General features: G+C 37.9%; 1 protein-coding gene across 1 annotated transcript; it reads right to left on the bottom strand.

Annotated features, from left to right (window-relative positions):
* Positions 1 to 132: 132 nt before the first annotated feature.
* On the bottom strand, positions 133 to 21287 carry vermilion (Tryptophan 2,3-dioxygenase vermilion). The gene is made up of 10 exons (XM_028322710.1): positions 21174 to 21287; positions 17040 to 17209; positions 16206 to 16339; positions 12905 to 13027; positions 12167 to 12258; positions 11457 to 11601; positions 10401 to 10522; positions 3109 to 3236; positions 1175 to 1268; positions 133 to 579 (listed from the first exon to the last, which is right to left on the bottom strand). Exons 1-10 carry the CDS (start codon positions 21188 to 21190, stop codon positions 402 to 404), a joined length of 1203 nt encoding a protein of 400 aa, XP_028178511.1. The 5' UTR covers positions 21191 to 21287; the 3' UTR covers positions 133 to 401.
* Positions 21288 to 21916: the final 629 nt, after the last annotated feature.

The following is a 21916-nucleotide window of genomic DNA, read 5'->3' as shown; positions in this document are numbered from 1 at the left end:
ACCTGTATTAAATTACTAGGCTTAATTCACAAAATCAATTGCGCACATTTAAAATAAAGTTTGTTTACACTTTGACAGCAATAGACTGACATGCATGGTGACATGTCAATGAAGTTTTCAGTTACTGTTGCCATTAAAAGAAATTAGTACCATTAATTTTCCGCAACATGGCGAGGGTTTTTATGTTCCTGGTCAGGCTATACCTAAATCACTTATTACCAACAAGACTTACAATAAAAAAGAATCATTAATTTCATTAAAAAAAAATTTTTTTTTTTCACCAAAATATCTACCTAACATTTCTATCATTGCAATTATTATGTAAAAAAATATTAATGTAATTTTTCCAAAATTTGTGAGTGACATTTCTTATCCCAAAAAATCAAAATGCAATCCTTCTATTATAAAGAGGCTTCCAATCCATTCTCGTGGCTGGAACCGTTCTGGGGTTCTTTCACGTTGTCCCCCCACATGAGATTGAGGCTCTTCTTCATCCCGTCGTCCAGAGGTGGGATCTGCGAGCGTGGGAGCAGGAACGTGGACAGGTTGAAGAGATCCAGGAACACTTTGTAGCGATCACTGGGGACGAATTTGATAGTGAGTGGTCGAGTTTTTTTAATTTTTGTGACATGTTTTAGGCTTAACACCGTATGAGTGAGGATAATGCAATGCATTTTTTCAGGGTGTTTTCTATGTATAATATAAATATATTAAAAAAAAAACTTAAGTAATATGTTTATATTCGTTGTCTAGTACCTAACTTTGCTTAGTTTGGGCCTAGAGGCGCAGTGTAAAATTGTCCAAGGGTATTTATTAGTTTACTTTGGAAAATGATTCGTACTTCGTATTCGCTTAGTTTTTTTATTCGGTCAGCGAGAATAGAATACCCTTGATACTTTTTACACGTTTTTTTTTAAACGGCTGAAAGGGGGCCCTGACTTGCTTAATCCGGCCCTGTATGTACGTCTAAACGACTTATAAGTTGATTTTTTTTACTTTTAAGAATCCACACTAATATTATAAACTGGAAAGATTTGATTGTTTGTTTGTTAGCATTGAAATAGTTCTGAAACTAATGAATCAATTTGAAAAAATCTTTCGCCATTTGAATCTACAACAAGGCTAGATAAGTTAAGACAACTTTTATTGGCGGTACGAAGTTCGCTGGTCTTACCTGAGGGTGGAGCGTAGGTACTGGTAGCCGGAGGAGCCGCCGGTGCCAAGCTGCTGCGAGCCGATCATGCGCTGCACCATGATCACGTGGTTGTCTGCAACACCATGGATACATAAACCTTAGTTCTTTAGAAATTTCCCTAAATGTAAACAAATATGGCCAACTGACATTGACGAATTTTTAGTCTATGTCAGTTGATAGTGATGCGACAAAATCTCTCGTTAATCGCAATTCTGTAAATGTCATTTACGGACTGCAACAGACGATTATTAGATTTTCAAAGATCGTTTGTATAATGTGTATGATATTAAGAAAACGTGAGTATTATAGTGTAATTGTGTCCACAAGTGTTTGTTTACAACGATGGAAATTTCTAAAGAATTTAGGATTAGGTATACTCAATAATTTTGATTTTATTGCCTAGGTTACAAAAGTTGTTATAAAGGATGATCCTGACTGAGGGATAAAATTGAATATGCAGACATCTGTCCTCCCCAACCCGTCAATAATTTTGATTTTATTGCCTAGGTTACAAAAGTTGTTATAAAGGATGATCCTGACTGAGGGATAAAATTGAATATGTAGACATCTGTCCTCCCCAACCCGTGGGGAGTGTAGACCAAATCCTCTACCTAAGAGTCTGGTACATTTGAGAGGGAGCAGGACTCCTGACCTTTTTTTAGGAAAATACTTTGCGTATACCTGCTACCTCGGGGGAGGTGGCAGGTTATGTGGGACTCCCTTGTCGGGAGGCAGCAATAGCAGGTGCCAACCGATAAGTATACCCTCTAAAAACCTGCGGTGCACGCTCGCGATTCCAAACCATACCGTACCAACGCATGGCCCAGCCTTTTACCGGTACACTGCTATAGTCTGCTGGTCCGCGAGCACGTAGAATTTTGTCCAATGACCCCAAGCTACCCATCCTTATCGCTCGCGCGTAATTATGTTGCTGTCGTGCTCGCACACTCACTGCGGACGCCCGTCGAACAGTCGCGACAAAATTCTACGTGCTCGCGGACCAGGCTTTAGACCCCCCACCTGCTCTTGACCTGACTTGACCAATGACGATAAATTGGCGACTAAGTCACTGTCCGAGGGTCTTGACACTCACAACAGTCCAGACCAAATGCCCTGATGATGATGATGGTACTCACAGCGCCACTTGGTGATGAGGCTGTCGATGTCCATAAGCAGCGTGAGCAACTGGTGCGGCTGAGAGAAGCGGCATGATGATGATGATGATGATGATGATGATGGTACTCACAGCGCCACTTGGTGATGAGGCTGTTCGATGTCCATGAGCAGAGTAAGCAGCTGGTGCGGCTGCGAGAAGCGGCATGATGATGATGATGATGATGATGATGATGATGATGATGATGATGATGTACTCACAGCGCCACTTGGTGATGAGGCTGTCGATGTCCATGAGCAGCTGGTGCGGCTGAGAAAAGCGGCATGATGATGATGATGATGATGATGATTATGATGATGGTACTCACAGCGCCACTTGGTGATGAGGCTGTCGATGTCCATGAGCAGCGTGAGCAGCTGATACGGCTGCGAGAAGCGGCATGATGATGATGATGATGATGATGATGATGATGATGATGATGATTTACTCACAGCGCCACTTGGAGATGAGGCTGTCGATGTCCATGAGCAGCTGGTGTGGTTGAGAGAAGCGGCATGATGATGATGATGATGATGATGATGATTTACTCACAGCGCCACTTGGTGATGAGACTGTCGATGTCCATGAGCAGCGTGAGCAGCTGGTGCGGCTGAGAGAAGCGGCATGATGATAATGATGATGATGAGGGTACTCACAGCGCCACTTGGTGATGAGACTGTCGATGTCCAAGAGCAGCGTTAGCAGCTGATGCGGCTGGGAGAAGCGGCATGATGATGATGATGATGATGAGGGTACTCACAGCGCCACTTGGTGATAAGGCTGTCGATGTCCATGAGCAGCGTTAGCAGCTGGTGTGGCTGTGAAAACCGCGGCTCGTCGCGGTAGATGGTGATCATGATGGCGCCTTGCAGAGCCTTGTGGGACAGCCTGGAACAAGATGTTTTATCGATTGTACCATTTGCTTAGGGAGTAATTTTGAGGAGGTAGGTAGCATATACAGTGTGTCCGGGCATGTAGTGATCAAACTTTAAAGGCGTAATCTATGGACAATTTTATCGATGAAAATACTTCAAAAATGGGGCCTGACCCATTTCTCGAAAAATTACATCGATTTAAGTTTTTAAGTTTTATTTTTCACCTCTTCTTTAAAAAACAAGTGAAAGCGTGGGTAGCTTAACATTAATAGGCAAATATTTTATATCATGCGATAGCCAATAAAATTATCTATTAGTAGAAGAAGAAAACAGACACAAGTTTCATACATTTTATGGGAGTAAGAATGGATTTAATTAGAAAAATACATTACTTTTTTCACTTCTTTTTCAGTTATTTTCCAACACAAGAAAAACCAGGTCGTTAAGGTATGTTTTATTTGCATTGTATTTTTAGTATTTGAGCTATTCTACAAAACGAATGTAAATTTATTAGTCTACGTCTATTAGTTTCGACGTAATTGTTGAACAAAGATACCCCTTCCCGTTGAAGAAGATTTACTTAATGAATGGCAAAAAAGATGGGATACGTCAGTCAAAGGACGTCACTTATATAAATTCTTCCCGAATGTACGCGAACGTCTAACTAGGCGATGGTTAGAAATCGACCATTGCTCGTCGCAGTTCCTCACGGGACATGGCAACTTTAAACATAAACTTCACGAATTCAAACTAGTTCCGTCTCCTTTTTGCGAGTGTTCCACTGATGATGTCAGTCATGAGCAGTCTGCCCATCATATCTTGTGGGAGTGTGATCTTTGGAAACATGAACGTGATATAATGCTTAATTCAATACAACATACATCTGTTTCCGCAATTTATTACACCGATCTTGTCGCGACAAGGAAAAATTTCCGTGCTTTTAAGCGATTTTGTGAAAAATATTATTGGCAGGTAGTTGCTAATTGCTCATAAGATAGGCCCCCTTAATTTAATTTATTGTCCGTGGTGCATAATCTTTTCTTGAAGGTTTAAAACCTTTGTTTGTCACCTGTCATCCGCTTTGCAATGGAGGGAAGTCGAACCTTAATTTCGAACTCCTCCTATGTTCTTCTGATTAATTTCGTTGCGGGTCCAATGACAGTTTAACTTTCCCCCGGGACAAACTTGACCTTCATTGGTTGGGTTTTTGTGGCGGTCAAGCTGTAGATCCTGGCTACACAGGAGTTGCAGTGGTGGGAACGAGAGGTGGGAATAGTCCCGTTACTTTCTTTCATAGAATACCTATTTCAGGCGAAAATGACCTCACACTCATCTATGTCACGGTAATACTATCATACAGTATTGTAACTTCATATAAACGGACGAAACTCGAGCTTTCCTTCGAAATTCAAATCTCGGTATGCGCTCGACATGCAAAAGTCGGGGGTGTCGCGAATGTGCCACAGTAATAAACGGACAATGTGTTTTTTTAAACATAGTGTTTTTTTTTTAAATAATTACAAGTACCTATTTATACAGGGTGTTAAGTAAATGGATTTATAAGTCAACACTAGCCCATGTTAACATTTATGCATGAAAATAGTATGGTGAAGTCAGTGAATATCATTTTATTTTTATTATCATTCAAAATAAATATCAGATTTGTATGAAACTTAAAATTATAAAAATTATGATAACAATTTTCTGACTTCACCATTGTAAGCATTTTTAAAACAGATGTTAATTGGAAATTAAAATGTATATTGTTGTTTTAATAATTAAATGCGGGTAAGCGAAATAATAAGAAAAAAAAAGAAAAATTACAATCACAAAATACATTTACAAAACTAGATAGAAATTCAAGAAGGCAGATGTAATGAAAACAGGGTGCGCAGGTGGGCAGCCCTATCGCATGTTGTCAAACGGTGACGTACCGCGCGGCTGTTGACATTTATTTCAAAAATATGACCGAGTTGGAATACTGTATAGATAGTATTACCGTGTCTATGTGAAATGTAGACGTAGAGTATAGGTACATTCTACATATTAAGCTTTTATTTGGGTATAACAACAGGTTCAAATTCATTGTTGTTATAAAGTTAAGTTGGAATAAAGTAATTTTGTTAGTAATTAAAGTAGCTGTTATTGTCTACTTATTTAATAATTGTGACTTTAGGGAATTAATAATTAATTAATATTCAGGGAATACATCTCCAGACAAATACTTATCTTCATTTTATTGCGAAGTTTGTGTATCAGTCAGCTCTGATCTGATTTGGAAGTGTCAAATTAAATTCCAAATAATCCGTAGCCCAGTTTGTAGAGATTGCAATCCATCTTACTTCTAAGCCGATTGTTGTTTCATACATTGTATGCATTCCTTAACCATCGTGCACTTATATTTCTCCCGACTACATTCTTCATTTGGTATCATAATTATTCCAGTGCATTATACGACCTTATTTAGATAGTCATACTCCTTGATGAATACCGTATTGGTTGCTCGACTATGGTGACGGGAAAAAAGGTATTATCGACCGCATGGGACTAGCTAGGGTTGCCTAGCTCTAGAAATTCTGGAAACACTGATAAACAAAAAAAATACAAATTGGAATAATATTCTTTAGCCAGCCCCAAAATACAGGCACACATCCTGTAAACTTTAAATATACTGACTAATAACAGATTAGACTTGTCCCTAAAAGGTGAACGTAACTAGTTATTTCATGTGAGGAGCTTACCTAGGCTTACGCATGAAAATGAAAATATTATTGAAATATTATAAATTACAAAAATAACAAGACACAAATCTCCTCATCAAAGCATTTTCTACTCATATAATAATAAATGGCGCCCTCCTTTTTAGAAATCGAGCTTTCCATCCACTTTTTATCTTCGTCAACCCTACAGGGGACTGCATTCCTGGAACTCACCGGGATAGATGTAAACTGGCCTTGTCGGGCGTTGACAACTAAGAAGCACAGACTAAAAAAGTACAGACTAAAAAACCTGGATCGCGGGATAATTTTGTTGGCGCTGTTATCATTAATTAGTAATTTATCTTACCATAATTGTAGATTGTCGAGGCGGTGTGCGTTGAACGTGTATAAAAGCACCTATGATTAGTTTTTGTTAGTCCATTTCTGATGCGGGATTAGCATTATATTTAGTGTAGGAGGTACTTTAAGGGACTACCTTATGGTTGTATACGGGAAAATTAATTGAGTAGTTGGCAACCATAAAAAAATAAACAAGGACCGTAAGCTATGATAGTACCTGCCTTAGAAATCTCAAAATTTTTGGGAGAGACGCGTTTTGACAGCTAACAAGAACAATATTAATTTCCTAATGTGCTAACTAGGTCTATTTCACAGTAATGAAATCGTAACTTTTGACAAAACCTTATCCAACCAACCACCAACTACGAAAGAACTAAGTATGATACAAAGTTAAATGTGAACATTAGGGCAGGCCTTAGATGGGTCCGTAGAGATTCTCGTACCACTAAGGAGGAAGGGCAGCATCCAGTATCATCCTCTAGGGTGGCGCCACTTCGTCGCGTCCTAGTTTGGTGAACTTTGGTGTCCTTATTTCATATTTAATAAGGCACCCCTGCCAGAGTGACGCAAACAATTTTCACTGAAAATTTCACGAGAAGGTCGCTATCATCAGATTTAGCTGTCTCATTTTTTTACATTTTTTCAATAAGTTGTTGGAAGAGCGAACATAGTTTCATGCACAGAGATTCCAGATTTTTCCAACTTCAATGCTAAGTGATTCAGATAGGTGATAATCCATACTGACAAAAAACTAAGTCAGGCCGCCAATAAATAGGCAAAAAAAGATAAATAAAATAAGTAGACATATTTTGGAACATGGGAATGGGAGTAAGAAAAAAAATAAATTTGAGGAAGTTAGGCTTATGAGCTGTGCTTGCTTACGTAATCTAAAGCGCTAAGTTATACTATGAGTATATCTACCCTGTATATGAATTAAACTGTTTGTTTATCACTCACTATTTTGTTAGATCCATTGTTTAATTAAAATATTGATTGATTTCAAAACTGTTCGTGAAGCCGTTAAAACTATTTATTGTTTCATTGCGGCTATAAACAGCTTCCTGCTGAATAACCCACTGGTTTATATTGGTTTATTTGTGTTTTAGTGTATTTTACAAGATTAAATCGTTCGCGGAACTGAGGTTCAGTATTTGACATTTATTCAAAATTATTCATAAGTGCCACTTGTGGTCTAAACTGAATAAATATTTTTTGATTTTTGATTTGATTTTTGATTTTTGATATTTCTGCGACATACACCAAATATTGGATTGATTAAAACTCAACAACAAGGGTCATATTATGCCAGATTTACACATTTAAATATCTTATTTAAATTAAGATAGGTAACTACGTTAGTTAAAATGTTAACGTTTTGTAGTAAAAAAAAAAAAGAAATCTTTATACAACAATGAATGAGTCAAACTTGTTTACAACTTTTATGTGGTTTGAGAAGGTTACCTTGTTGTTTTACAATTTAATGAGCTCTTTATATTTATATTTTATTTTTTAACCTTATTCGACCTGACAATATAAACTTAACAATAATTGTACAGGCGATCCTAAAAAGTAGAGTCAAGTCTCTACTTGACTCTAATCTCTATTAGATGAAGATTTTCAGGGCTACTCCTATCCATAAATTGTTGATCATAGAAATAATCTTAGTATGTACCTATATCAATACTTTACTATAATAGTTTATAGAAACATTAACCATTCTTATTTTTTAGTCTTATATTCATGAAGATTGCAATTCTCAAGACCTTGATTTAAAATCTATAATTTGGAAACAACCACCCTGCATTATTTTCTTTAAAGTTATGCGTCCATCTCAAAAATGTCTCTATTAAAAATCTTTTTAATTCGTTTGTTGAGGGCCAGGTAATATTCTATTCTATGTTAGAAGACCTATCATTTAATATTCCCCTTCTAGTTAGCTGCCTGTTTCAGAAACTAGACCTTTACTAAAATGGTCACGAAACTATTAAGAATTCAGACTTTTTTCACCGATAGACGCACAGCAGAGTGAAGTGGATTGTATTATTTTATTCATTAGTAGGGGTGGAAAAGAGGAGACCGAGGCGACTTGTAACATAGGAGAGTTGTGACTAGGGCTTGCAATATCGGATAGTTTTCAACTCCGGAACTGATTTCCGATATTGGGCACTCAACTCCGGAATTCCGGTTCTAGTTCCGGAGTTGGTTAAAAAAAGAAAGCGCCTCCCGACAAACACGTACACGTATGTGGATGTGGCCTCCACTTTAGAACCTTGCCCCATCGGCCGTCTGTTCTACGTACGTACTATGTGCCCTGCCCAGTGCCCATTGCCACTTTAGGTTGGTAATCCGATCGCTATATGTCAGGTAACTTTAGTTCGTTTAAGAATCTCCTAATTTCTGGTTCGATCTCGAAAAGAAACACCGAGCATAGCACTGTCCATACCATGGTGTGCAACTTTGAGCTTATTATAAGGCCTTATAGTAAGAGGCCACGTTTCCGAACCATGTGTCATCACTACTGGTAACACACACTGATTGTAGACTTTCGACTTTAGGCACTGAAGTGTTTTGGTCGAAAAGCTGTTGTGTAGTTTCCCGAACGCTGCCCAGCCGAGTTGNATACAGTGTGTCCGGGCATGTAGTGATCAAACTTTAAAGGCGTAATCTATGGACAATTTTATCGATGAAAATACTTCAAAAATGGGGCCTGACCCATTTCTCGAAAAATTACATCGATTTAAGTTTTTAAGTTTTATTTTTCACCTCTTCTTTAAAAAACAAGTGAAAGCGTGGGTAGCTTAACATTAATAGGCAAATATTTTATATCATGCGATAGCCAATAAAATTATCTATTAGTAGAAGAAGAAAACAGACACAAGTTTCATACATTTTATGGGAGTAAGAATGGATTTAATTAGAAAAATACATTACTTTTTTCACTTCTTTTTCAGTTATTTTCCAACACAAGAAAAACCAGGTCGTTAAGGTATGTTTTATTTGCATTGTATTTTTAGTATTTGAGCTATTCTACAAAACGAATGTAAATTTATTAGTCTACGTCTATTAGTTTCGACGTAATTGTTGAACAAAGATACCCCTTCCCTGCGGTTTCCATAGCGCACGCGACATGCGAAAATGCACTGCCTGAAAGAATCACACAACCTATTCCGATTACTATGGAAACCGCTGGGAAGGGGTATCTTTGTCCAACAATTACGTCGAAACTAACAGACGTAGACTAATAAATTTACATTCCTTTTGTAGAATAGCTCAAATACTAATAATACAATGCAAATAAAACATACCTTAACGACCTGGTTTTTCTTGTGTTGGAAAATAACTAAAATAGAAGTGAAAAAAGTAATGTATTTTTCTAATTAAATCCATTCTTTCTCCCATAAAATGTATGAAACTTGTGTCTGCTTTCTTCTTCTACTAATAGATAATTTTATTGGCTATTACATGATATAAAATATTTGCCTATTAATGTTAAGCTACCCACGCTTTCACTTGTTTTTTAAAGAAGAGGTGTAAACTAAAAATTAAAAACTTAAATCGATGTAATTTTTCGAGAAATGGGTTAGGCCCCAAATTTGAAGTATTTTCATCGATAAAATTGTCCATAGATTACGCCCTTAAAGTTTGATCACTACATGCCCGGACACACTGTATAACTAGATGCATACTAGGAAATACCTATTAGTATAATCGAATTCGTTCTAAATTCCCGTCCTATGTCCTATGTCATGTCTCCAAGTAACATCCAGGGTTTGTTAACCATAGACTTAGCGTTCACTTTCGACTTATTTATCCCCAAGCAGTTCGGCTAGTTATATCAGGGCTTCTCTACTAATTTGTGCAGACATTTTATGCAGATACTCAAAATCTATTCATTTCCACCTGTGTACATTTGTTTAGGTCGCAAAACGGTTAAACCAAAACATCTTCTGGAAAATGGGGACCACACAACGCTACCAAACTTAAATTATGTACAGTTTCTGAAGTTTTCAGAGCTTTTGTGACAAGTGCATTGAGTTGCTCGACGCTACTGTGATGTGTAAAGAAAACAACGCCATCTATCGATCGCCGTTAGAACTAGCTTGTACAAGGAACCTTACCTCCTCTCTCCTCGGGACCGCAAAGCGTCGTGCACCTCAGGGTCGAATATAGACCGGTATATCTCGCGTCGGTTCTCGGCATCTTGCATGCGGTGACGGCGAATTGTCTCGTTTGGCTCGCGCTGAAAAATATCATCATCAACATCATCAGCACGACCCTCTCTAATGGCAAATGCAAATGGAGGATTTGGCCTACACTCCCCACGCTGGCCAGACGGGTTGGGGGAGGCAATGAAAAATAATAGTTAACGTGAACCTCATTATTTGAACTAAAGCCTGGTCCGTGAGCACGTAGAATTTTGTCCAATGACCCCAAGCTACCCATCCTTATCGCTCGCGCGTAATTATGTTGCTATCGCGCTCGCACACTCACTGCGGGCGCCCGTCGCAGAGTCGCGACAGCAATATAATTACGCGCGAGCGATAAGGATGGGTAGCTTGGGGTCATTGGACAAAATTCTACGTGCTCACGGACCAGGCTTTAGTCAATAAATCCTCACACTTCTACCGAACTCTCTGTCACGTAATGCTTTGAACGACGAGTGTACAGTAACTTTTTTTGTCTCTTTGTTACTTTATTGCGTAACTAAATTGGTTTTTATTTTAATCGCACGGGACCATAACGGGACTCATATTATTATCATTTCAGCCACAGGGCGTCCACTGCTGAACATAGACCTTCTCCAAAGATTTTCTTATTGACCGGTTGGTAGCGGTCTGCATCCAGCGCCTTTCTGCTACTTTTATGAGGTCGTCGGTCCACCTTGCGATACGTGGCTTCCACTCCAGAACCTTTCACGCATTACTTACCTATTAATTACCTACCTAATCTTAATTACAACACTACACTGGTCTGACTGAACATGCATTTTATGAGTCTTTTGCCCGTTTTCACCATCAATCCTTAATTTTTAAGTGACCCCTATGGTAACACATAACAGGCATTTTGTTTTCATAGAGGTCACTTAAAAATTGGGGATTGATGGTGAAAACGTGCATTTAGCTATTCAAAGCTTGCAAAGCGTAACTCATGGTTTACCTTATTCTGAAGCTTACCAAAGCAATGTCGATGTCTTCTTTAATGGTCTTGTCCACAGCCGCTTGGAACTTGCCCCAGAAGTTGAACCCGTGAGCGTTCAGGCCCGGCGTGCGTTCCAACCACCGCTCTATCAGGGCCAGGAGGGCCGGTTCTTCTTCTGATCTGAGAGAGGAGATAAGTTTAGTTAGAAGATTAGAAGGTTCATGGTATAACTAAATAATCATAAGAGAGTTCGACCAATTATAATCCTAAGAGATCCACTTTGACTCTATCAACAGCCATTAGCCTTTCCCCGGGACAAACTTGGTCTTAACAGGTTGGGTTTTTATTGGCGGTCAAACTGTAGATTCTGGCTACAGGAGTTGCAGTGGTAGGAACGAGAAGTTGGAATAATCCTGTCAAAACACATAGCCTATTTCGCACTTTGATTTAATGTTCTAGATTGAATGATTGAGCTACTGATGTAGTCTGATGATGCCAGGATTGTGTACCATGACATGGTGCAATCAGAGGAAACAGCTACACGGAATCACATGACATTGAAGTACACTGACCTGCAGTATAAAAAGCAACTAGGTTTTGAACGGTGTTTCATCTACAACCCGGTCGAGGTAACTGCGCATTTTGCTGGAATGCAACTCTCCCTCGCTCGTGTCGATGTGATGTCACAGTCGCCAGATGCGCACTTAACTCGACAGGGTTGTACACAAACATACTCTGAACTTACTTGTGCAGAGCCTCCATGGCCGCTGGGTCGTCTCCAAACACAGTCTGGTAGTTTTGGTTGTACTTTACGCGGAGGGCTTGCTTGAGGCCGAGCTAGAAGGTAGAACAATAAAATTTATTAACCAGCTCAAAAATTATAGGGCTGTCAAAAATGCCAACGAAAACTAAAAAAGAGGGTCGGAAGGCGACACAGCTGTCCAACGAATGTTGCGACAACGACAAATAAAGTAACTTAAATTATTTTTTGAGCATGTCCCATCAGAGAATTGAACTCGGGACCTCACCATTATGATTGGCCCAATCTCTAACCACAAGACTATTGAAGCAGTAAATAGAAACGTGTTACGTTATGTATCGTCTATATCGTATATTATTATTTTCTACTATGTCTGTATTTACACTTAAAATTTATACGCGCACTATTATTATTATTTATGTATGTATATTTTATGCAGTATAGGTTAGTGTCCGTGACTCTCACTCGGCATGGGGCACACTGAAAACCAGTGTCGTGGCTTCCCTCACCGGGGGCCACGGCATATTATGCTGAGTGGGGTCCCATTGCGATGGGCATCGCTGTGCGACAGGGTGGCTCTGCTTAGTTTACTAAACTTGCTCATTCATTGTATGTTTTATGTCACCTCTGTCTTATTTGCTTTTTTTTATTTCACCTCTTTTGCCTTTTGTGATGTCCATGGCAATAAATGCTTCTTTCTTTCTTTCTTTCTTTCTATTTTACCTTGTTCTCTAAGAGCCTGAATTGTAAGCTCTGGAAGCCCGAAGCTGGCCGCAGGTAGTTCCTGAAGTCCATGAAATCGAGCGGGGTCATCGTCTCCAGGATCATCACCTGGTCTACCAGAAGCTGGAAACAGAAGTTTGATCATCATTTTAGTTGCTCCAGCAAGAAGAACTGTAATGGAAGCTGGAGCATTTGTTTTGTTCTTCATTCAAGAATTCTAGAGTTTTTGTTGGTTTTGCTTTGTCAGCTATGGAGGACCCACTTACCAATTTATCTGGCTACGATTTTGTACCGAGGAAGTAGGTGTGTCCAATGTCACGCTTTAATACAAAATAACCTTGTTTTGGTTTTTTTCAGGTCCCGTTAACCCCTCGTGGTGAGCTAAGAGTTGGTTCACCACAGTAGTCGAGCGGCGGGGATCGAACCCGCGTTCCTCGGATCACGAGTAGGCCAGTCCGACACCTTCACCGTTCAGCTATTGTCGCTTTATTTATTTCTTAAATTCTCTTTGATATCTCCACCCTTCTCCATAACATGCCATTTTTTTGTCGCGTAGGAAATGCTTTACGCACCGTCACCACTGCCGTGGGACAGGGTAGTGTGGGACTCCCAGCGCCCTAAAAAGGGCGCTGCTCCGTCCTGAAAAGGACGAAGTATACCCACTAAAACCTACGTTATCGCCCGAGTGGGGGTGTCGCGAGTATCCGGCCGTAGCCTTAGTGACATGGTATCAGCGTTGCCAGACGTCCCGATTTTTAAATCAAATTTAAATGTCCCGCGCGGGACAGGCTCGGTCCCGCTTTTCGGAGAGAGACAATTACTTCACCAAAACTATTATTTGAAACGCCATATTATTCTGAAGAATAAAACATTTTTAATTTTATTCTTTTTTTATTCTAAAGACGAATTTAACGATAGAGTAAATCTGATTTAAAATATTATTTTTTGTTAAAATACATTTTCTATGGCTACTTTTGCCACGTATTAAACGTAATTTTAAGTCAAATAAAAAGATAAATATTTGAAAACCTTTGGTTATATATCGGCTGAACCATTTAAGAACCTAGTAAGGGACACTTTTTCAGATTTTCGTTTTTTGTCACAAATCACCTTAGAATTAAGGTCTCCACAGGATGTGAAGACAGAAATCGCTCTATTACACTTAATAACACCGGAGAAACGCGTTGCTAAAAACCTAGTAAGTCCAATTCAAATCTGCAAAAACCATTATCAAAACCTAGCAAGTTACAATGACCATTTAAAACCTAGTAAGTGCATGGACTTACTAGGTTTCAAAATGGTCAATGTGACTTACTAGAGGTAAAATGCTACTGTAATTTAAATATTATTTCGAGTTCTGTTGGCTGACACTCGATAACCATATCAAAATCTGGGGACTACATGAGTACTGATTTATATTCGATTTTGATTTTGATTTTTACGAGGCACTTTTGTCAAAAAAATATTTTTTAGTGTTGGTAAAGAGCATAAAACTTGCAATTTTTAACTAAATATATTCTTTTATTCCATAAAGTATACTTTAGTAACTAATCTTTAATATAAACATCGGAAGTTATCCAAATCTTTAAGCATCTTAGCGGGGCAAATGAAAATGCGTTTTTTCGCTCTCCTGTAAAATTTGCTCCGCTGCACTTACTAGGTTCTTAAATGGTTCAGCCGATATGTTTTTTTACTATGTCCCGCTTCTGACGGAAGAGTCCCGCTATTTTCACTCAAAAAGTACCAAAGTCCCGACTTGGCGAAAAAAAAACTGGCAACGCTGCATGGTATAGAAGTTAGCAGAAATAGTTAAATACCTTCTACACTACTAGCTGTTCTAGCATCTTCTAGGTTATTATCATCATGTAGGTAATCTGTACATAATATTATGGCAACATAAATATTTTGTTACAGTTTCTTCGAATCAAAACAATAGTGTTATTATCGCTAAAGTTCATTAAGTTAACCATAATAATCAATAAGCACATGCGATTCGAGACCGCGGCTGAGCGAGAAAGCGGATTTATATGGAAAGTCGGTAACTGGATCGCAATATGATACGTATCACATTATACTTTGGTGTTTGTTATAATAATATTCGTTGAACTCCGAAGGAAGTTCATTGAGAAAATTGCCCAAAAAATTATAAAATACCATTTATAAAAAATGCCGTTTATCTAACAAAAACAAATTCGCGCCAAGACTTAGGCCCGTACTATCAAACTATGTACAAACTTCGATCGAAACTAAAAATTGAAACAACCATAATCTATAAACTAATTTAATGAGTTAGCTAGAATAGAGAAGTGGGTTTTCGAAGAAAGATTTGGTGTATTTGATCGAAAAAGATCTTTTTTCGCAAGTCCACATAATAGTAATACTTACCTATCTAAAGTAAGTAATTTTCACGTGGCGGGCGTAAGTAGGTATCTGTTTTAAATGTTTTATCGTTATGTTATGATTTAATCTTACATTTGGCATTATTATGACGGACACGTAGCTTTTGGTATTTATTTTTTTCAAACCTAGTCAGAGAAGATTATGAAATTTCTCTTTCTCTCTCTGGCGGAGAGACCTTTCCGTCATGACTTTAGGTACCTTGCATTGGCTTTACCTATTTTTTATCAGTTCGTCATGCATGGCTGATAAAATTGGCTTTAATTTTACCGTTTCGTCATGGAAACACGCCCAATGACAGACGGTAGCTATTGGTATATTATACTGGTTGCGGGCGGTTTATCAGAGCTCGGGTCACAAGTCAGGGCTTCGCTATCGTGTATGGCACATGTGCGTGACCGAAGAGGAATTTGGGCACGAGATTTGGGTCTTTTGAAGACGCACATAGATTTTAATCTCGGAGTAATCAAGGTCTAGCTATCGGAAATCCTCTTAGCCACGTTTTTGGAGTGTATTGCCTTTGATTTTGAGGACTGAGGATTTTTTATTTGGCACAAAAGACTAAAAACTACACAGAATCATTTTACAAGTTTTATTATGCGTAAATCCTAATAAATTTTGCAATGATTGGGCTAATCAGCTATGTTTACGGTTTTGAGATGACAGATATTAGGAGTTGAACTATCAAAGTTCATCAAAATATTTTTATAGATAGAGCATGGTCTATGTGTATGTTTTTGTAAAAGGAGAACACTTGGGGCCCTAGACAAGTGGCACTTTTCAAATCGAATCTCTTCACGGGGCGAAAACTCCATACAAAAAAAATCTTAGCGAATTTACAGCTGTCACGTTTTGCCACTTGTCTAGGGGCCAGGATGCTCATTATTTTGGTGAATTCCTTTACCTTCAGGATGAGCACAATCCTGTTCAGTCTCTTGAGGATCTCCATGGTGTGGCTCTCGTCCAGGCCCTCCACATCGAGCAGCGACCGGACGGAGTCCACCTCGAATATGATCTGCTTGAACCAGAGCTCGTAGGCTGGAAGAGGAAAAGAGTGTCTTCAGGTCATTTAATTTTAAGCTGGTTATTTACGGACACGGTAATTTTGACACTATTCAGAGGATGATCATCTGAAAACTGTCAGTGGCAGCGAGATTTATCAGATTTTGAAAGAAAAGTACAAAATCCTTGATTTCGTAGACTGTTAGTCTTTAGCCTAGTCGCAGGCCACCAACTTTTAGTTGGTCGATAGTTGGGTCGGGCTGTTAATCAGTAGGTACGGAGATGTATGAAAGTGCGCACATTTACACCGATTTGGTATCGGAAGATTCTTTATACAAATTAAAATCGGGCCCAACTATCGGCCAACTAAAAAAAACGATGGTCTGCGCCTAGGCTAAAGGATATTCTGATTAAAATTAAGCGAAACAATCAAACAGATTCGCGATTCCTCACCACATTGCCAGCCGTAGAAGATAATTCATTTTGGAGTGTATATTTCGGCATCAACCATCAGGCGTCTAGAGCCTTTGTCTATCTCTCGCTTTAGGTATCCCAGTGGGTCTAGACAAAGTGTACTTTTTGATCGAATCTAAAATCGAAACTCCATACAAAAAAAAGGCTTTTCGACCACTTTTCAACTGGTTTGTGATTACTTATAATGTGCACATTGTCTAGACCCACTGGATCAGAACTTCATCATCCTCTTCAGTAAATCTAGAATCGTCTTTATATTTACCTTGATGTGTGACAATAAACAAGTGCTCATCGTGCACCGGATTGGACGAGTCGGCGCTGAGCATCCTCTGAGCATTGAGCAGCTTGTCCAGCATCAGATACTCTCCGTACAGCATGCCCGCCTCGTTACCAAGGTGGTCGCCTTCCTGCCCGATCTCGTCTATCGCTGACCTGGAAGGTTTTTGGTATAATATCAATCATCATCATCATCATTTAGTCGGCCATTTGGTGTAGTGGTTCGAAACGGACTACTATTCCGGAGGTAGCGGGTTCGATTCCCGCACAGTACAAACATTTGTGTGCATGAACATATTTGTTTGTATTGGACTGGGTGTATTCTATGTATAATAAGTATGTATTTACAAAAAAAAGTATTTAAGTATGTTTATATCCGTTGTCTAGTACCCATAGTACAAGCTTTGCTTAGTTTGGGACTAGAAGCGCAGTGTAAAATGTCTAAGGAATTTATTATTATTACTATTATTTATCATCTCAGCCATACATAGGACGTCCACTGCTGAACATAGGCCTCCCCCAATGCTTTCCATGATGCCCGGTTGGTAGCGGCCTGCGTCCAGCGCCTTCCTGCTACCTTTATGATGTCGTCGGTCCACCTTCCGGTCGTATAATATTAAAATTATCATAAATAGGTGTACGAGGTTGGCAAATGAGAGGAAAGCGCGTTTTTGCAGTGTAGATTACCCAGTAGATCGATGAAGTTATTAGCTTAGGTACATTCTTCTATTTTTCTTAGTATGATGACGTGGATGAGTAAGTAAGTGTATCTAATTACATGTACGTTCAAGGAAAATGAAAAACCTCAACAACAAGGATAACCTAGGAAGTTTAAGATCACGTTGATCAATTAAAACACCATAAAAAAATATCTACATGTGGTCGTGCGTGCGTGAGATATTTATAGAATCCTAATTATAGGAATATACCTAAATGTAAAAAAAATATGCAATATTAAGCAGTTAGTGTATTTTTTGTTGACATGCCATCGATCTTATTTAATGACAGGTTCAATATCTTCAGCAAACTTGAATTACCGGTCGTCGAGCAAATAACCTGTCGATGGAGTCTCGCGAGAGACCACTGTTGATAACAGATATTCAGATAGTTTTCAAAATGAACTTTTATCAACACAGCTCGGAGGCAAAATCTAATACCTACATGATAGTAATAGAGGCGTGTGTTAGAGTTTGTTGAACTGTCAGGGCCCGCTGTAGGAACCATTTTTTGCCAAAACTTCAAATACTTTTTTACACCACGATCCGGGGGATCGGGGTGATAATCAGTCAAATAATTAGTAATACACAGGTTAATATTAAATGAGCTGATTATTAATGCATAGCAGATGAAATTAACTGTTTCATTATTTAATCAACTGTCTATTTTCTCGCAAGACAATTGTCTCAATAAAGTGACGACCTTAACAATATTTTTACTGAAAAAATGTTGAATAAGTACTTACGCAACATAATGCAGTGACATCTATGATTTATTTACTTAGGCCGTAAAAGCACATTATTACTATCTAAAACTTCGTAAAAAACATTACTAGCAAAAGATAGAACTCATTCACGTGAATTCAAACTTTTATTTATTTAAGATAAGTTGTTATCACAACGAAAACGTCATACTTTACGATGACGAAATTATCAATATACCTAAAAACAATGACCGTTCAAACAATGTGAGCTTCACGAAAGCGTCATCAAAAGTTCAACCTAATGACATGAATCTAAATTAAATCTGTAAGTATGGAGTTAACTGAAAATAATAGAATAGCCTAAAACAGACAATAACGACTAGTTTTAAAAGTCCGATGGTTTTTTAGTCTAGGGATTTCGGTGAAATATACCTACTGATACTGACAACAATTATTATGCTTTACTTTTTTTACTTGCTTTTTTACAAGAAATTGTAACAGAAATGTGGTGTTTTTGATTAGGTATTGAAATTCCACCATTCATAGATTTGAACTATGATAAGCGAGATTTGGGTGTCGTTTATGAATACGAGCCAATGAGTTTGGTGGTTCGTGCTAAAAATTACATCGCCCTAGCCGTTGCGGGTTCGACGTACGGGAAATAAGACAAGCGTATGGTGTTTTTAACCCTATACTTGGCAACGACGGTTTTGGTTAATATTTGTGATTTACACTATAAATTTTGGATTTATGACGAGTAAAAATCATGTAAAAAATACGAAAAAAAATCTAAGGTATGTAGTTTTGGAAATATAGTATGTATCTTTAAGTGCACATTGCCAGCTTTGTATTAAATTAAAACATGGTTTATTTGTTAGTAGAAATTAGTTATTTAAATGAAAATTATTACAAAACCTTAAGCTATTCCTTATTTGATAAATAAAAAATAAATATCTTTTACAAAAAACTGAAAACAAAGTAAAAAAAACACTTCAAAGTCTGTAACGCCTTGCAAGTATAGCTGCATTTGGATGTATGAGAACCACTCCATAAGCGTAGTTGGAGTACCTCCTGAAACTCAAACCCTTCTTACCATCCAGGAGAAGCAAATGTAGATAGAACACATGGGAATCTTGCAAGACCATTAAAGAAATACGAGGGGTATTGATGCCAACTGGTACCAAACTGTGTTCACGTCTTTGATTGAAGATAATTAGATGTCCAACTTACAGTGGAAACGCAAGATAGCGGTAATGGATTTCTGGAACTCTCAGGGAAACTATGCAGCAGTCGAACTGGCTAAAATTCTTGAATCACCAGCTTTATAACCAGAAGCATGCAGCAGCCTGGACAGACTGCTCGCTTTTTGGGGTGATTTGGGTTGGTTGGAGTAGGAAGATAACTACCCAAGAGAATCAGGAGGCTAAGTACGGCTTCTAATTCATCAGCTGAAGTGTCACCGCTACTGACTTTCGATCTGGTTCGAGATTTTGGAACCATAAGCAACATTTTGCGCGCCTGATTTTGTTGCTGCAGCACTAAGTTGTCCAAATCACAACGATTCTTTAGTAAATGAATTAAAAACTCACATCAGCATATTGTATTTTACAGCTTTAAATATTATTAACTAATTACATATTACTTTTTTATGCGATAAAATCTATGAAAAAGTAATAAAATAAAGTCAACGAGAACCTGGCAATGTGTCTTTAAAGATACATTCAAAATTGAAAGTAAATTACTACGTGTCTGACAATGTGCATTTAGAGATACATTCGGACAATCCGCATCGTACAAGAATAATTATACAAGTTTTGGGATGAAAAAACAGCACTATCATCAAGAAACATTTATTTACTATCCATATGACTACAAATAATCACCAATATTCTTTAAAAAAAAACACCGAAAATAATAAAAATTATCAGCCGGTGCATAGACGCCTGTCAACGATCTGACATTTTGCATATTACTGTTAAATCTGTGCAGCCTGTAGCGATTCTATACTGTGTAACACAATCTGTAGTATTTGGGCTAACGTTATATTAAAAAAACATTTGAAAATAGTTTTTGGTTTCTCCCCCATATTTTTGTTTTGGTCAACGTATCTTTAAATGCACAATGCCAAGAAAAGGGTTAAAGTTTGTTTTAAAGTTTTAATTCATAATTTAGTTTAAAACATGGTCTAATATCCCACATAATATTATTATTATGATGATTATAATTTTATTATCGAGTAGGGTAGATAGAGATCCAAAAGACAGCTAGCGATTAATTATTCAGTCATCTAAGTTACTTTATTCGATCACTCTGGTTCTTACTATTAATATTAAAATCAATAGATTAGCACAGTAGCGATAATTTTAGTAAATAACTTGAATATAAATTATGTATGCCAGCAATAAGCTACTTCCTTTTGTGGAATTTGTCTCACTGCTTAGAATTTTACGACTTTTTTTTATAGTAAACGAGTCGTTTAATTAAAATAGAATGCATTCGTTTACGTCCGCTGCATTTAAAAATATTTACATGCGTCTGGGAATTCGATGCAGGTAATGCAGTTTAAATGCTAAACAATCTATTATCATAAAGATTGGATGGAGATAATTTAAGTAACGTTTAAGTAAATAAGTAGAACGTTAGAATTATTTAACACCAAAATAATTTAATAAAACATAAATAAAAATAAAATAGGCTCACCTCATTGGACACGCCATGTTAAAAAACAAAATAAAACAACAGAAGTTCAAATTAAAAAATAGAGCGCGTTTAAAAATTCGAAATTTTAAATTGAATGCGATCGAACACTGTCTGAACGCACTTTCGCGCCGCGCCGTCACACGATACTGGCCAGTGTCACCGGCGGCGATCGTTTCGTCATGCTCCCCCTGATAACTTGTAATTTGAAACTGTGAATACGATATTGATTCAATGGCTTTTATGAACCGGTAAATCAGTAGTAGTGATTCGCTATCAGGATTGGGGAACGCCTGAATGATTCAAGTAGAACCTTGTTTACCTACATAAGGCATAATGTGCGTAATTAACCTTTCAGATGAATTTCATAGAGCCTAACGCGATCAACCTTTTTTCTACATTTTAAGTAGCCCTTCTCTGACCCTCGCTGAGATAAACCTTCGCGAATGTGACGGAAACTTGTTCAGTTTCCAATTTTCTTGGTTAAAAGTTTATTACTTTTATTAAGTTAAGTTATAACCTACCTACCTAAGCATGTAACAGTTCAGTAATTGTTTGTATGCCGAATCTTCTCATTATAAGTCACCTCGATTTTTGCGATCACTTCTTCTAATAATACTTAACTAGGAAAAATCACTTTCCCTGGCATTTCTCTGTAGAAAATGCAATGGAAAGTGTTTTTGTCCTGTCCTTCTGTTTCTGCTAGGAATCGAACCTAAGATCGGCGTGATAGTTAACTACTTAAT

Source organism: Ostrinia furnacalis, unplaced genomic scaffold (genome assembly GCF_004193835.3).
Source record: "Ostrinia furnacalis isolate ACB-3 unplaced genomic scaffold, ASM419383v2 OfSCF7708, whole genome shotgun sequence".
In the NCBI taxonomy this organism is placed as follows: Eukaryota; Metazoa; Arthropoda; class Insecta; order Lepidoptera; family Crambidae; genus Ostrinia; species Ostrinia furnacalis.
The sequence above is the reverse complement of the archived record's forward strand: the minus strand, read 5'-3'. Positions and strand labels throughout refer to the sequence as shown.